General features: G+C 42.3%; 1 protein-coding gene across 1 annotated transcript in view; it reads left to right on the top strand.

Annotated features, from left to right (window-relative positions):
- Positions 1–18,268, top strand: part of RYR3 (ryanodine receptor 3) — a 370,839-nt gene that overhangs the window by 134,909 nt on the left and 217,662 nt on the right. Inside the window, exons 19-20 of the mRNA XM_036346438.1 lie at positions 5,153–5,345; positions 16,587–16,803. Coding sequence (XP_036202331.1) covers positions 5,153–5,345; positions 16,587–16,803 — 410 coding nt within the window. The remainder of the gene's footprint in view (positions 1–5,152; positions 5,346–16,586; positions 16,804–18,268) is intronic.

Here is an 18,268-nt window from a genome sequence, read left to right as displayed (position 1 = left end):
GTTCTCTCGCTAGATTCTCCAGCCAGGTTCTCCAGCCAGGTTCTGTCCAGGTTTTCCAGCCAGGTTCAGTCACCAGGTTCTAGTCAGGTTCTCTTGCCATGTTCTATCCAGGTTCTGTAGCCAGGTTCTGTCTCTAGGTTCTTCAGCCAGGTTGTCTCGCTAGGTTCTGTCTCTAGGTTCTGAAAGGACAAGTATCTTTTTAAAAAAATTTTGTTTTATTTCTTAAAATATTACAAACAGTAGTACATATGTCTCCTTTTTATTTTCCCCCTTGACCCTCCCTCGGCCTCCCTTAAACATGGGGTGCAGGGCCCTTCTGAATCATTTGGAGCCTTAAAAGCCCTCACAAGGGTAGCAGTTGCTTCCTCCAGATAGAACGGATTTATAACACAGAATGTACAAAAGCTATATCCTGATTCCATCATTTTCTAGTTTCAAAATCTTCACACTTCTCACATTTTAAAACTAGGTGTACTTTATCAGATGACCTTTTATAATGTACTTTTTATTCAGACATACTTCCCATTATGTTGCTCTGAGTACTTGCTAAATGTATGCTTCCTATCAAGTGATTAGCAACAGACTCTCTTCAGTTTCTAGATAATATTGATCCCAACTCTGTATTCTCTACACCTATGTTTTAAAAATAGGCTCAGAGTAGGACTTGCCTACAGAGGATCTTATCAAGTGTTCTGATAGCAACTTCTCCTTGGCACCCACTCTCTTAGAATAAAAGGGTAAAAGGCAGTGTCATTTACCCCAAGGACATAATTGCTGGTCCTGGTGGTGGTTTTCAACCGAGCAAGTAAGCCAGGCAGGAGTCTCCCTGCCATTGTTCCTGGGAAAGGCCCTGGCAACTATGGTGTATCAAAGGCTAAGTAAAGCTCAGAACTCAGCCTCTGATGGCATCAAAGTCCTGCTTAGGCATAGCATCCTCATGAAAGCTACTCTTTATCGTCACTGGTCAAGGCTCAGAGTGGCATAGAAGCCAACAGTGCACTCCCAGAGTATGGGAAGAGGGGACCCTGGAGTCACAATTCAAGACAGTTAGCTTTGTCCTAGTTGAAGTTCTCAGAAAAGTAAAGGTCTTTCTAAATTATATTTTTACCCAGTAAGGATCTGGATACTTTTAAAGGTAGTTTTCCAACCTAGCGTTTCCATTAGTTTCCAATTTTCCCAAATTAACAGAAATCTCTTGGGATTTGTTCAGATGACTATAGTGATATTTTCCAGACTTTATACTGATCAAACAAGGAATGATTGAAGCAGAAATATTTGTTTTTAATGGGAAAATAAAAAAAATCTCAAGAATGAGACAATATAACGGGTTTGCAGAGTTTTGATTTCACAGGTTCCTTTCCTGGTGGACTTGACTGTGATAAGGTAGAAAGGATTCTGGGACCTGGGATATCTAAACTCCATGAAACGAACTAAGAGTACTCAGTCTTCTCAAATGGGGAAATCAAAAGGGGTCAAACCCACACACTCCAAGTTTGGCTTATATTTGTTCTGTTTTAAGTAATGTTGAACTTTATTAACCAATGTCATGCCAATAAATTTAATAAACAAACAATAAATAGATAGTTGACTCTAGGGTCGGCAATGAGGAACTTGCTCCTCGTTCTCAGTACTGAAGCAAGATATAAAGTTACAGAAACTGGTCTGAGGCCCTCCAGGCCAATTTGCTATTTGACACTGAATTTGTTATGTGCTGGTGCGGGACAGGGAATCCAGGTTCCAGGTTCCGGTTCAGCTTTATCCTGCATCACATCTCCTCATTAAGCCCCCATTATTTCCCACATCCCAGCGTCACCAAACTCTAGCCATTCTGCAAATACAGCAGGTCCTGTAACATCGTTTCACTCACATCATTTTATTATAATGTTGATGGAAGGGGGAAGGGGATTGATTCTCAGCTGGGGCATATCTATGTGGAGTTTGCATGTCCTCCCCAGGTCTGTGTGGGTTTTCTCCAGGTACTCCAGTTTCCTTCCAAATCCCAAAGATTGGAATAAAGGAGAAGACTTCTAGAGGTAGAGGATGTCAAGTTGCCTTGGGAGCATGGGACAAGTTGACTTGAAGAAAGAAAGGTTCACTAGATAAATGAGATCAATTTCACCATAGGCTAATAGATTTAAACAAGAGTTAAGTTCTATAGCATTTCTGGACATAAAAGCATCAAACTTCTAAATAAGCACTTCTAAAATATTAAACATTGAAATAAATGTAAGCTATACATACGTGTAAGAAAGATGAATAAAAACAAGATCATGATTTTCCAACCCACTATGCCAGTTCAGGGCTGCAGGTGACCAGACATTATCCAGCAGCTCATGCACAGGTGGGACCCACCCTCCGGGAGCTCACGCCTTCCCATTTCAGGCCACTCAGACTGGGACAGTTTGGACATGTACGTTAGGTAAAATTGGTTTCTTTATATGTCATTTCACTCAAAGTTACAGTTTTTAAGAGCCTGTGGACCATGCTAAGTGAGGACTTACTATATGTCATGCACTGCTTTTGCATAAGCCATTCATTCTGTTTAGATTGCTCTTTTCTTTACCATTTATGTAGTGAACCTTTTATTCAAGTCAACTTGATATCGTCTACCTCCAGAAGTCATCTCCTTTATTCCAGTATTTATACTGAATTGTAATTCTTTATTTGAATGTGTATTTCCCAGTAGATGATGGGCTTCTTCAGGGCAGGAACTGGCTCTTCTGTCTTTGATCCCCAACCCTAAGCACAGTATCTGGGCTCATTCCTGTTTGTGGAAAGTCGGGGGTATATACAATATGGTTTTGCCAATCACCCAAAATAACCAGAAGGGGGCATCTAATTTTATTTTATTTTTATTAAGGACTAGAGGCCCAGTGCACGACATTCGTGCCCTGGGGGGGGGGGGGCGTTTGGTTCCTCCACCCAGCCTGCACCCTCTCACAGTCTGGAACCCCTCAGGAGATGTCTGACTGCTGGCCCACAGGGAGCGGGCCTAGCTGGCAGTCAGACATCCCCCGAGGGGTCCTTAGTGCTGCCACAGAGGCAAGAGAGGCTCCCACCACTGCTGCTGCACTTGACAGCCATGAGCCTAGCTTCTTGCTGAGCGGCACTCCCCCTGTGGAAGCACACTGACCACCAGGGGACAGCTCCTGCATTGAGCATCTGCCCCCTGGTGGTCAGTGCATGTCATAGCGACTGGTCGTTCTGCCTTTCCATCAATTTGCATATTAGGGTTTTATTATATAGGATAGTGTAGCCGTTTTACTATTTTAAAACCCAGTGCTTAGTTTAGAATCTATTACTAGAATAACAGTGACCACTAATAAACAGTAATCACAACAAAACATTAAATAATCAAAAGTTTAAATAGTTCTAAGCTGAGACTAGAAATATTACATAGCATAGATTTATGTGTAAAATTTATAAACAACACACATCCTAAGGGGATTTTAAAGGTTACCTTTTCATGGCATAGTATAAAGCCATTAAAATTCAGTTTCTAATGACCATTTCATTATAAATAAAATGTTTTAATCTAATCTGTAGTAAAAACAAGTTATTAAATATCCCAGTTTGGATGGGAAGTATATATATATGAAAGAGTAGAAGCATTTCTTATTGAGTTACATTTTTTCCTTGTTTCTACTTTTTCTATATATCTGACAAACATTTGTAATGAAATTGTATTATGCTGTAATCAAGAAAAATGATACATTTTATAAATTCTTCTGAGACCTCATTTTAACACCTTATTTTTGCTGCTTCATTGCAATCTTCCCCAAAACTGTAAACCTTGGGGGGCGGAGGGGAGTGGTTATGATAACTTACTTGTAGAACTTCCACAATGGGATGGTGTGACAGAAAAGCAAGAGGTGATTTTCTCATTAGGTCAGGAAATGACAAAATCATCTTATGAAAAATATATGCAACAACAACAAAGAAGTCACCGATATAGAGTATAAGTGACTGTCTTTCTGCCTATCTGAGGTAGAAAAATTCTTTAAAACAAATAAGCCAACTCTGCCGCATAGTGTAATAGCTAGATGGCTTTGCTGTTCTTGACTTTGATGGCTCCTGCATCCAATACTAAAGTGGCTATATCTACCCCTGTGAGGGCTTTCAAGGCTCCTAACAATTTTGAAGAGTCCTGCACCCACACTTAAGGTGTGTATCCTTCCAATTGCTCTGTAATATGATAGCATGGGGGTGAGGGTGGCGAGAGATCTTGAAGTCACAGAGGGCTGAATTCAAATTCCAAGTCTTTACCCGCTACATGAACCTGAGCCTGTGATATTACCAAAAACATCAGCTTCTACATCTGTAAAATGGGTGTAGTGATTCCCTCATGGCTGTCAATAGTTGTTTTTACCATTATTATTCCTACGCTTTTGATTAAATGAATGACTGATATGCTATATACCGCTCAAGAGACAGTAGTGTGTAGCAGGTAAGGGGTGTGTCTAGAACGAGACTACCTGGGCTTGAGTCTTGGTTCTGCCACTTACTAACTGTGTGACCTTGGTCAAGTCACTTACCTTTGTGGACTCAATTGTCCTCATCTGTCAAATGAAAATAATACTGGCGTGGGATTGCTGTAAATGTTGAATAAATTATTCCTTATAGAGTGATTAGAAGAGAGCCTGACACAGTGTAATCAACAACAAATGCTATTGCTATTGTTTTTGTTTCTGTAACTCCAGGAATGAAATACTAGGCTAGCACTAAGTAAGCTTGCCAGAACATTATTTAGAAGAAATAGCAGACACACACACACACACACACACACACACACACACACACACACACACCACCCTCCACCACTACCACCTCCCAGTCTGTCCGTTATTTCAGACACCAGGCCAGAGTCTGAGCACACATTGAGCAGGTTGAATTCTTGTTTGTTCTCATTTCTGGCAGCTTGAGAGTTTCCTCTGAGACTCATGCTGTTCAGGTTGCCCACTCATCAGCCTAGGAAGTCATTTCTCATTGCTCTTCTCACACTGTTTCAGAAAGCCAGGTTGTACTTCAAATGCAATAGCATGACCAGACCTCCTGTGTGCCATCTTACTTCCCACCTCCCCCAGGTGGCTTGTGAGCGTTTCCTCTAGACTCTAGAGTCCCACACACCTTTTTCTTGTTCTTTGCTCACCAGGCCGCATTCCCAGAGCTGTGGCCTCCATCAACCAGCATCTCCTGAAATCGGACGACGTGGTGAGCTGTTGCCTGGACCTTGGGGTGCCCAGCATCTCTTTCCGCATCAACGGGCAGCCTGTGCAGGGGATGTTTGAGAACTTCAACACCGATGGGCTCTTCTTCCCTGTGGTGAGCTTTTCAGCAGGTGTCAAGTAAGTTATGGCCGTGATCTCATGGAGAGTAGCCGTTACCCCACCTCCCACCACTCCTATGAGCTGGACGTGTGGAAATCTCCTTCAGGGCTTCAGCACCACAAGCCAAACTCTCCCAGGAAGGGAAGAGCAATGCAAAGCCATTCATTCACTCCATATATACTTATGGAACACATACCTCCTACCAGGGTTACAGAATGTCCTCAGATAAATAGAAAGATCAATGATATAAATCCTGTGTAGAATTACTTTAACAATTATGAAAAGTATCACATGCTCATTCTAAAAAGCTTAAAAGATAAAGTCATAAATAAAACAATAAATATCACCCATGATCCCATCATTGAGCTATAATCTCTTGATATTTTGATATATTCTCTTCAAGCCTTTCATTCTACAAATATGTGTGTATATTTTTAATTGACATCCCCCTAAATCTGAAGTTTTATGTCTTGATTACTTTTCATTCAGGAGTAAGTAATGAGCCTTTTCCTGAGTCATTAAGTATCCTCTTCCAAATGATTTATATGGCCATATAATGTCCTTTTGTCTGGCTCTCCCATTACTTTGTTGTTATACTTTCATGCTGATTCCACTTCATTATAAATTATCATGAACATCCTGGAGCATAGCTTTGTCTGCATTTCTATTTAGTGCCCCATGCATGTAGGTCAAAAGGAATGAACTTTTTGAAGTCCAAGTTTATAATTATGTGGCCAATATATTTTCAGAAAGATTGTTTGAACAGTTTGGAATTTATTATCAATAATTTTGAAATCTAAAAGGCTCTGAGAAACATAAACTTTTTATGATTTATTTTACCACAAAATCTGAACTAAATTCATTTTGTGGCAAAGCTATCAGCAACAGAAATGAGGCTATTTTTAGTCTTTATTCCACATCTTGTGAATATTTACATGTTTAACTATAGAAATATTACTGTATTTTATTATGGGGTACAGCCCCCCACCTGACTGGAGGAACTTTTTAATATATTACATGTACCTTCTTTCTTTCTTTAAATCTAAAAAATTCTGCAGTCTAATACACAGCTCCAAACTTTTCATATAAGTAAAGGATTGGGTCTGTAGTATCACTTAAAGCAACATAAGGGAACACCCAACTGAATGGATCCTTGTGAACTTTTTCTGTTATTGGTTATTTTTCATCTTTGCTAATTTGAGACAGTTGTATCTTAAAGTCTTCATTTTTCTATTTGATTAGCAATGTGGTTGAGTTTGTTTATGCTTACTGTTTTTATGTATTATTTTAACCCAATATCTTTGTTAATTTTGTGTTTTCTGCCTTTCTGGTATTAATTTTGGAACAATTTTTTACATATATTAAGTCTGTTAAACTCTTGCCTTATAGTTTTCAAATGTTCTCAGTTTGTGATTTACTTTTGAATACATAATTTTTCTATTTTCTTTTTCTCTTTTACAAAAGTAATGTAAGTCAAAGAAAATAGCAAGACCCCATAATCATACCACCAGAGATAATCACATTACCCTTTTATTTATGCATCTCAATATTTTTACATTAAATTGGACTTGTACTACTCACGCTGATTGTCTACATACTATTGCTAACTATTGTGTTCATTGCTCTCCCTCTTCTTTGCACTATTTGGATGCTGTATTAATTATTTTAGTCTGACATTACATCTTAACATCTGGAAGGCAAGATCCCAACTTAACTCTTTTTTCCCAAAATTTTCTTAGCCATCTTGCTTCCTGCCTCTTAAGGAGATCATCATCAGTTGAGCAGGAAACTAGTTAGGATCACTGTGGTGTCCATGGAAACCACTGGAAAGGGCCATGAGAGGAGGAGAGTTGTGCAGAGCAGAGCTTTTTGTGGGACCACAAAAAAAGCCATCACAGAGCTCCCAGCACCCAAGTGATGGGATTTCCAGAGTGACAGCCCTGTGATAGGCTCAGCACCTCCTGTGGACAGATAAATCAAGATATGTTCACATATTTATAATAGAGGATAAAAATTCTGTCCTGTTTCCAGTAAATAAACTATTTAGGAATAAAACATTATCCTTTGGAAATGATATTCAACCTTTAGAATTTGACACAGATTTGCAAGCATGCACAGTATATACAGTAATGTATGTTTGCAAACACACCTAGTGGCACAATATCCACGTACTTACCCATAAATCCACACATGCATATTTATAAGCATACTCATATAGATGTGTATAATATATTGAAATTAAACATTATCATTGCTAGGTATTCTTGTAAGAAATGGAGGACCACTACAGTAAAAGTTTACTAGGTTTGTAAATTTACTTATCACCAGCTTTAGCAAGAGGATTATACATTAGCCCCAGGGACTAAATTCTAAAAGTCGGGAGTTCTTTCCTGTGTTTCTCTGTGCGGATGATATTTCCATGAGAATTTCATGCCAATTCTCCCTTCATATGTGTGGTGTGACATATCATTCCTCATAGGTATCCTTAGGAGCAGGTAGAAAACAAGGAGCATATTAAAAGATATAGGCACTATAAGCACAAAGAAACTGAATGGACAAAGACCCCGTGGCAGCTGGGGGAAACCAGTGTAAAGCCCCATTGCTCATCTTCCCACTCCATTCCCCAAGAATAAAGAGAATGAATAGAAATCTAAATACTAGGTAAGAGCGTTTGGCCATCCACCTGTTGACTCAGTGCCTTCTTCTGGAGGAACTGCTCACTCTGAGCCGTCAGTGCCCAGGCCGGCATTTGCCTGGTGATTGATGGCCATGGTCACCCAGCGCCAGTGCCCCTCCCATCTTTATCTTCGCCACATCCCATCTACTGGGTTTTGCTTCCCATCTGAGAGAAACACTTAGCTAGAAGTCAAATCTTTCCAGAGGGGTCTTTTCCAGTCTGCTGGTTAATGGACTTTTCTGAATATTTTGTGCTTAGAGAATAGTACATCCAATCTTGCCTGCTGCATAATGATTTTTAATCATTAACTCATCCATCTAATCTCCCTCAGAGCTATGAGATAGGAGATAGGACTTTTAAACGTGTGTGTTTTTGGTGTGTGTATGGCAGGGGAGGGGGGAGTTTAAAAACTCTTCTCTTGGCAAGGAACTGCAGCTAACAGGTGAAGAAATAGGTGACTGATAGGTATCCACCTGTAGATCTTTCTAGCAGCTTGTCTCTCAGTCAGCAGATCATGCAGCCTTCTCCATGCACGGGAGAGAGAGAAGAAGAGTTCCCGGATGAGAAACATGAGATGGCTCACCCATTTATAAGGCACAGCTGCTGAGAGAATTTAAGAAACTGGACTGTGCAAATGTGCTGACTTGAAAAGCTAACACCTTAGCTATGAGAGCTTCTTGCTTATTGCAGCTCAGCAAGCTCCAGTGGGACGCCAGGGGCTTGATGTCTCTCAAGCCTCCTTTTCTGTCAGGAAAATATCATCCCTGAGATATTCCTGTCTTTGGTTCTCAGAACATGATATGATCTGAGAAGAGATGGATCGCAGTTGGCCTGCATTCTTGGGAAATACCTTTCGCCGAAGTACATCCAATCCATCACATGGTGTCACTGGTCAGGGTCAGTGCTGGTCCTGTGTCAGTTTATTTTCACTCATGAGCAAATGGGATCGATGTCCTAATACTGACTGTCACATCAGCTGGTGAGGTGTGATTTGTACTGAAACACAGTAGTTCCCCCTCTACTGCTCACTGCTTTAGTTCACTTGTGCAGCGAGCTTGAAAGAGAAACCAGGATCTTAACTCCAAGTTAAAAGATCTTACTGAAAATAAATCTATACTAATAAAAGGGTAATATGCTAATTAGACCGGACATCTTCTAGACCTTCCGAATGTCCTCCAAACAAAGCCATGGTGGCAGAGCCAAGGCAGAGGAAGTTAGGGGCGTTCAGGCTGGCAAGGGAGAGCAGTTAGGGGGATCAGGCCAGCAGGGGAGAGCAGTTATCGGGCCTAAACCGGCAATCAAACATCCCCCGAGGGGTCCTGGATTGAAAAGGGTGCAGGCCTGGCTGAGGGAACCCCTACCCCCCATGCATGAATTTCATGCATTGGGCCTCTAGTGTGTTTAATAATAAAATTGAAAACAAATTATTGTTTTTACCCAATAGAGTAGAATTTTGTCTGTTATGTAGTGTCTCTCCTGGCAAGGTGCAAGACTATGCCCTTCGAGAGAAAGATTCTTCTCCCATCAGAGAAGAACTTAGAAATTTCCTCAATTTTAACTTCTCTATGGCTTCTCAATTAGATTTCTGCTTTACAGCCCCATTGCCTCCTATTTAATAGTCTTTACTGAGGTTGAAGTCTTGTCTTGGTGACCCCACATTATTTTGTAACTAGAGGCCTGGTGCACGAAATTCATGCACTGGGGTAGGGGGGGAGGGTGTCCCTCTGCCCAGCCTGCACCCTCTCCAATCTGGGATTCCTCTCACAATCTGGGACTGCTGGCTCCCAACCACTCAGCTGCCTGCCTGCCTGATTGCCCCTAACTGCTTCTGCCTGCCTGCCTGATCACCCCCTAACCACTCCCCTGCTATCCTGATCGACACCTAACTGCTCCCCTGCTGGCCTGATCACCCCCAACTGCCCTCCCCTGCTGGCCTGGTTGCCCCCAACTTCCCTCCCCTACCGGCTCAATCGCCCCCAACTGCCCTCCCCTGCCAGCCTAGTTGCCCCCAACTGCCTTCGCCTACTGGCCTGGTCCCCCCCAACTTCCCTCCCCGGCCAGCCATCTTGGACTACATGGGGGTGGCCATCTTGTGTGAGGGTGTTGTGGTCAATTTGCATATTACCTCTTTATTATATAGGATTACAAACTATCTTGTTAATAACAACACCTGGTTAGGATGTCCCTGCCAGCAGTCATCAAAAAGGAAAAGTCTTCTCAATTAGATTTACCCACAGTGAAGTCAAAGGCAGCATGAGTATTTACAAAATCCACACATCAATATGTACTCTCTTCTATTATGAATATGCCTTCTTAGCTTTCTTCCTGGTGTGATTTGTGGCTGGTGTGATTAGTTTAGCAGGGCTTCAGTGTAACAGCCTTGTTCATTAGAGGACAGAATTTGGGATGAGGCATATGTACCTTGGAGCCCACCCAAAAGGTTCAACTACTTAGATTCCAGGAAATTGTTATTAAAAGGTAGTCTGACCCTACCAAATGGCACCATGGCATGACCCACCTGGGGAGCATTATGCAGAAGCTGAGGATATAGTGAAATTTGGGCACTACATTTTGTTTTGCAGAAAAATTGATGAATTAATCACTGTAGTAGCGTGATTTTCAACTAGTGTGCCATAAGAATTTTAAAACATGCAATACCTGACAATTTAGTGAGGGGCACTAACCTCTTTTCCCTTAGATTGTCAAATTAAAAAATGACAACAGCCAACACAACAATAGCTGTCCAGTGTGAATGAATCAAAATGATACCTGCTTTTATGTCAGATCAGCAAAAAATATAATACATTTTTGGTGTGCTGCAGAATTTTAATAATTAGTTTGTGTGCCATGAGATGAGAAAGGTTGAAAATTGCTGCTGTAGTAGAATATATGTTATATCTATAAATTCCCCATAGATTATGTTATCATCTTACATAACTCTTTACCAGCCCTTGCTAATTTATAAAAATAACAATATCCAAAGATGGTTGGTGTTTGCAGTTGCTGTTTGTTTTCCCTTGGTATCTACGGACTTGGCTGAAACTCAGGTAACCAACAGCTTAGTTATTTCCAGCTTGCTGCGGTCAATGCTATGGAAATTATTGCTGAGATAAATATACTTCTGTGACGAACATGATGAGCACTGGCTGGGTTGCCCTGGGCTTTCATCGAACACTGGCCAGGAAGAAATATGAATGTGGGAATGTACATAACTCAGATTTGTCTCCTGTCTAAGCAGTATGGACTAAAGAAGCCATTATGAAATCATGAGTTGAATTCAGGTCAACAAAAGCTTGCTGAGCCTTTCTCCTCTTAACCACAGCCTGCATCCTTTTGTTCTTTGGGACACCATCCCAACTCTCTGGGAGGGACTCAGTAGTAGGTAAGAGTAACTAAGACTAAAGTGTCTTCACGTGATTGCTAGCTGTGAATAAGGAAAATAGTCCTTTCTGAGCACAGCAAAGCTTTTATTTTTACTGTATTTTTTGTATTCATGGGTCAGTCTTTCAAATCTGGATATTGGCAATAGGTATTCTCATCTCTTCTGCAAACTGGCAAGTAAAAACGCACAGATCTCAAAAGATGAAAATGCTCATGAGGATTTTTCAATACAATTTGCTCTATTTTCAAAATCCGTCAAGTAAATAGAAAATTCTTCCACACGTCCCGAAACTTCAGCACTCCCAGGTGGCCATTACCGAAGCTATTGCTCATTCTGAGATGGAGGATCTGAGGACACAATTGCTCACTGTAATCACTTTAGGAAGAAAAACCTTTGAGAGCTGACAGAGTGTCGGAGCCATGGGAAGGACCCCAGAAGATAACACAAGTGCTTTAGTGGAAGAGATCAAATTGATTAATGAAATTGATTTTACAATCCATTAATGCAGAGAAAAATCTGAGGATAAAGAAGAACTAATTTTAATTAAGAACTCTATTCTTAAATTACCTTTTTTAAAACTTTGACCTTTTCTGTGAAGCTGGGAGAGTCCGTGGAACCCAAGGAGCAGGGAAGCATACACCTAAAAGAGAGAGACTTACATTCTATTTGGAAACTTCTCATTTATGAATGAGGCAAAGGATTTCAAAGACAAACACTGAGTGCCAGAGAATGGATGTATTGACAGGAGTAGATAGGGGGGTGTAACTTGGTGGTTTCTCCTTCGACCCTTCAAAACCTTGCTCTGGACTCCTTGAGTTCTTGGGCAGAGTCTGTATCCTTATTATTCCTTTTAAGAACAAGAACAATCTTGTCAGTAATTTAAAAGCTCCATGTATGTGGACATAAAAACTCCCGATTTGTACCGTTTGAGCCGTCCCCCACTTGGCCAGAGGTCTGAGGACGACCTCTTGTCCCTGTTGGTTCAGCTCCTCCCAGTTAGCCAGCCCCTCCCTGTTTCAGAACCTCTAGAGCTGAGCCCGGGGGTGAGATGGCTGAGGGAAGGGCTGGTCTTCTGGAGTTGCTGAGGCTGTCATGTGGTATCAGCCCTTTGTGTAGCAGCTGTGCAATGGCTGCCTCTTTCCCTTCTGGGGCCTTCTGTAGTTTTCTTGAAGGGCCTCGGGCTGGAAGCCTCTGACACAGGCAATTCTTTTGACACAAGCTTTGCACTTGTGTTGGCTGCTCCCCCTGGCTCCAAACCTCCCTCTACATTTTCCCAGGTCTCCCACCTCCTGAGCCCCTGGGTTTCTGATCTCTGTTCAGTTATTTGCCTTTCTGGAGATGGCTGACAGCTGGCTCATTTGAATTCTCTGGCCTTCTAGAAGCACACTCCTTGGCACCATCTCTCTCTCTCTCTCTCTCTCTCTCTCTCTCTCTCTCTCTCTCTCTCCCCCCCCCCCATGAGCTCTCTCTCTCCCTTCCATCCTCCCATCCTCTCTCTCCCCACCCCTAGCCCTATCACAGGTAAATGTGTCCCTTACTAAACCTCAGGAACCAGTTGTGAAGTTCTGAGTAGGTCCTTGAAGCCCTCACCCTTCCACTTCAGATGGGAGGGAACCCCTACCTCCCTTTCTCCCTGACAGTTCTCTTCGTGTGAATTCCTTACCTTGCTTATCTCTCTGGAGGTGCACAGTGAGCTGAAGCTAACAGAACTGGGAGCTCCTCTGTAGCTGATCCAGCACCTCACTCCAGGATGTGAAAAAATTGGCATTCGCTCAATTGTCCTCCTTTGGGAGCTCTGCTAAAACTCTGCTACAGAGAGTAGCCCATCCTAATATCCTCAAATAAAGTGGATTTCAGCCATTTCGTTCCTTTCCTTTGATTATTTCCTATATTTCATCCCTAGTTCTTTTCTTCAACCTGGTCAGTCTGGATTTCCCTGAACGAGCAAGTGAGTGAGTGAGGAGGAGGAGGAGGACCCCCAATAGTGGTGGCGATTTGTTGGAGCCCATCCCACAGTCTCTGGGCAGCTCCTCATGGGCTGTGAGGGAAGGAGCCACAGACGGTGGGTGTGCCTGGAGCCAGCTCCTGTCCAGTCCCACCTGCTGGGAGCTGGGCTCCCGTCTGACAGGCTTTGGAAGCAACCCAAGACCAATCCTGCCACCCACTGAAGCATAGCATTATGGCTTGGAAGACGATGCTTCAGCAAGCAGTAAACACTGATTACTGGCTATGTAAATTTTTCATTTTACAGTCTGTGTGGCCATTACAGGAGATAAGATTAAGATTTATCTTCATTATTGTTCTCCTTTTAATAACTGAATATACATGCAGAAAGTATTGTTCTCCTTACTGCTACATGGAACTCCACCTTTCTTGATTTGTTATCTTTCCAGAAGAGGACAGCCGATTTTAAAATGTAAGAGAAATTTTAAAATGAAACAGTACTGGCAAGAGAGCTCAAGAATAATTAAGTTCCAAGTAACAAAGAACGCACTTGCCGTACAAGCTCCCAGCTCAGCTTCTCACAGGAAGGATGTTCAATGAGGAAAGGCAAAAAAAAATCCCACACTCATTCTTTGCTCTGAAAGATCCCGTTTTACCCCATAGTTTCCACATGTCAGGAACACAGTCTGTTCTGTTATGGATGGATTGGGGAGTTCTCAACAAATGGTTGCAAGGCTTAGTCATTATTTCCTGAAGGTTAACAAAATTAGTAACACTGCAGGCTAATGACTCAATTTTGTTTTAATGTCATTGTTCATATTCTTAATATATGTAGATCATGCCCTGTTGTATAACATTTAATGTAGGAACATTTGCAAGGGATAATTGTGGTGCTGACTCTGTAACATTGTGGTTTAATACATTAAAACGGGAAAGTGGGAGGATTCATATTTCTATAATTAATCTTAAAATACTGTTGGGATAAAGAATGTATTTGTGTTGGAAAGGAAAAAACCTTAAGGTCTCTCACTTGGGGAGGTTTGTATTTAACATTTTCACAATCAGGCTATGTCCACAGTCACAGTGACTCAGCCCACACTGTGACTTCGCTTGCAAGGCTGCCCTGCCAGAATGAAGGAAGTGAGGCCTAGTGGAGAGTGTTGCTGTGAGAGTTTTGCTGGGTCGCAGCCCTTCCTCTGTGTACCTCACCTCGCTTCACACACACATGCCCACTCCATCCACAATTCCTAACATTCCTAATTCCCTCCCCCTAAAGTGGGATGTGGCTGCTTATTTCCATGTTGGCCATCACTACCCCTGTCCAACCCATCCTCATCTCTCACTGTGACTAGATGTGTGTCAGGTGCCTGCAATTGCCTTCAAATTGTTCCCCAGGCCTGTCTACATAGAGCAACCTAAAAATTTTTATCTTTTCTTAAAATCCCTCAGAAGCTTCCCACCTGGAAGAAAATCTCAGCTCCTTCTCCTGGCTCACAGACCCTGCCTGGTCTAGCCCTGCCGCCTCCCACCTCATCTTCTGCCCCTTGGGTGCTCCGTGTTCTCACGACACCACCTCTACCCAAGCTCTGTCTGCCTCGGGGCCTTTGCACATGTTGTTTTTTCTGCCTGTAATGCTCTTCCTCTAGATTTTGAACTCATTAGCTTCCCCTCATTCCTAGGGGTTAACTTATATGTCTCCTCCTCAGAGATGCCTTCCTTGACTCCAATCTAGGAGCAACCCTCTTCCCCAACTTACTTTGTCTCCCTCTTTATCCCCTCGCTGGGTGTCTCCCAATCAGCATTTAGACCCATTGCTCTAGTTCAGTGGTCGGCAAACTCACTAGTCAACAGAGCCAAATATCAACAGTACAACGATTGAAATTTCTTTTGAGAGCCAAATTTTTTAAACTTAAACTATATAGGTAGGTACATTGTTATTAACTTAATTAGGGTACTCCTAAGGCTTAGGAAGAGCCACACTCAAGGGGCCAAAGAGCCGCATGTGGCTCGCGAGCCGCAGTTTGCCAACCACTGGTCTAGTTGGATGCCTACTCTGTGCTGTGTTCAGTGCTAAATCCTTAGTGCGGAGAACATTGCAAGTCCTAGGAGCTCAGTAAATGGTGGTTAAGTGGAGGGAGTGAGTGTTGTGTGCAGATGCTATGTGTGTGGATTGATTGCTCCTGTGTGAAATTATTGTTGACCCTGCTGGGCTGCATACCTTACCATGTTTTCATTACTTAAAACTTCAGTCACATTTCCTCATCAATTTAATGTAGTTGCAGTTCACTTGGAAAAGCTGGATTTCTAGTTGCTAACTTAGGAGCATGTGAATATCATTTTGAAATAGTTCACCCTTTCCTCCTTGGGGTCCAACCCTAATGCTGACCTAACTTGTAGACCTGGGGCTGAAATTCAGCCAGAATGCTGAATTAAAATATTGAAAAAGACTTCAGCGCATGGTAATTAGTGCCTGCCATTCCTATGAGCCCCCGACTGTCCTTTCCCCTTCCTTTGGCGGTCCCTCCAGGCACTGGTGAAGGGAGCCAGGGAATCTGGCTTGGAGACCAGCAGGATGGCTGCATCCCTCAGAAAAGCACTGGGACTCTAATAAGCAAACATTTTGTTCCCATTTGGCCCCTGTGGCTGTGGCCACCTGAGGATGTTTCCTCAGAGTCGCCCTCATATGGCTGCTTTGGAGAACTGCAGCCCCTGCAGTGTACCATTTCTATTAATGTCACCTGGCATGTATACCATTTGTGTTTAATACTCTGGTGCTACTAAATCTTTTGCCTTCATCTAAAAATAAGAATTTCCTGTTTTCCTCAGGTAGTTATATCGTCCTTCCTTTCATTGACGTGTGACTAATCTCCCTCAGATTAAAAGACTTAAAGCTCTCACGCACTGATTCCAATCTTATTTTTAGAGAATAATACCATCATCCCTGTATTCTTTTTAATACCCTAGTGATAATGTGTGTAGTGACTTATCCACTAGAGTATAGATTTTTTTACTCTAGCGATATTAACAGTCAAACTAACTTTTAAGAACGTGGCTGATATGGTCACCTAAGGACCACATGCAGTTCTCTGTCCACTGCTTTTGTTTCACACTTTCGGATGTTTGCTGTGCTGAGTCTGAATCCAGTCGCTTCCCACAAAATAACTTGGGTGTAGGGGAAACTGATCTTGAATTTGTGTGTATTTGGACTGGGGTACTTTTTTAACCTCTCTCTTCCTGGTCTCTCCAAATGACACAGAGTACGTTTCCTGATGGGTGGACGTCATGGGGAATTTAAGTTCCTGCCTCCCTCTGGCTATGCCCCTTGCTATGAAGCCTTACTTCCCAAAGAAAAGATGAGACTGGAGCCTGCCAAAGAATATAAACGTGACAGCGACGGCATTAGAGATCTGCTGGGAACCACCCAGTTCCTCTCCCAGGCTTCTTTCACTCCGTGCCCCATAGACACCAGCCAGGTAGGTTCAATCTGCCAACAGGAGGCAACCCATGAGGATGAAGTAATAGGGCTACATCATTCCTTCTCTGTTGTCTATAGAATTGTCATAGAATGTGAACCACTGTTATTCTTCATGTTTCCACCATAGGCGTAGATTGAGCTCTTTAAGGATTTCTCAACTAATGGACAAGTTAGGCACTGGCTACTCACAAGGCACTGGTACTAGGCTCTGTGATGCACAGGCAGAACTGTGTTGGTATTCTCTGGGAGTTCACAACCATGTTGAAGAGCTAAAAAGTGAATGCATTACTTTTTAAAGTGTAAATGTAGTAAGTGCAAAATGAAGAGCATGCACAAGGAAATGCTGGACACCCTTCCGGCTAGAATGGGTTCAGAGTCTGTGTAAAGAAGATAGAATTCAATAAGGGGCCTCAATAAGCTTAAATGGGGATGGATGTCAAGGGGTGAAGTCACAGGAATGGGATAAGTAAGGGACTAGAAGTAAAAACACAACTAGGGGCATGCGGTAATGAGTACTAGTACTCCCGTGTGGCTGAATGCTTGGAAGAAGAGAAGTATAAAGGAAAATAGTTGGAAATAAAACTGAAAGAAATGGGATAGAGAGAAGGGCTTTAAAAGTGCTGATAAATGGACATTTTTCCTCTTCTAGGGTCTATATTTTGAGAGAGACGTGTTCACATGGTTATGATAAAGGGCATAAACAGCTTTCAGTATTTCGTATAAACCAGTGCTACTCAAATCATTATTCTAGATGTTAGAGAAAGTAAATGAAAAGGGAATTTGTCTTTGAGGTGCTTGGGTTAATGGTCTGGAGGCATAAAGTTCTTCTGGTGTGTAGAAGGTCTAGAGCACGCATTTTTTCATAGTATTCGTATGACCCTGTTACATTCAGGTGTGTGCATATGCTCATGAGTTTCCTTCTCACATCCGGTAGCCGATAGTTGTGAAGTCCGATAGAACAGAAACTGTAGCATTTCTTCACCTGCTTCACAGAGCCTAGTACAGCACCTGGAGAGTAGTTGCAGTTGAGAATGCAGATGGAAAACTAGGGAGGAGTCTGTGAGCCAGGGTGATCTTAGGACTCCATCATCTGGTTCTGGTTCCTGGCTATTCTAGACGAGAAGTTTGAGGACCAAAGAACCCAATTAGCTTTTCTGTGTACACAAGCTGCTAGTGCCCCAGTTGGGGAAGAACATGAGCAGGAGCATGATTCCTGCTTCTCTGTGCTGCCCTTCTTACTAAATTACCAGATCAGTGTGTGTTACTCAGAAAAGGCTTATTGGAACAAATGGGGCCTCTAAAAGATATTTTATTTTTTTTAAATATATTTTGTTGATTTTATACAGAAAGGAAGGGAGAAGGATAGAGAGTTAGAAACATCGATGAGAGAGAAACATCGATCAGCTGCCTCCTGCACACCCCCTACTAGGGATGTGCCCGCAACCAAGGTACATGCCCTTGAC

The sequence above is a fragment of the Myotis myotis genome, unplaced genomic scaffold (genome assembly GCF_014108235.1).
Source record: "Myotis myotis isolate mMyoMyo1 unplaced genomic scaffold, mMyoMyo1.p scaffold_m19_p_1, whole genome shotgun sequence".
Taxonomy (NCBI): Eukaryota; Metazoa; Chordata; class Mammalia; order Chiroptera; family Vespertilionidae; genus Myotis; species Myotis myotis.
Note: the sequence above shows the minus strand (reverse complement) of the source record. Positions and strands in the feature narration are given on the sequence as shown.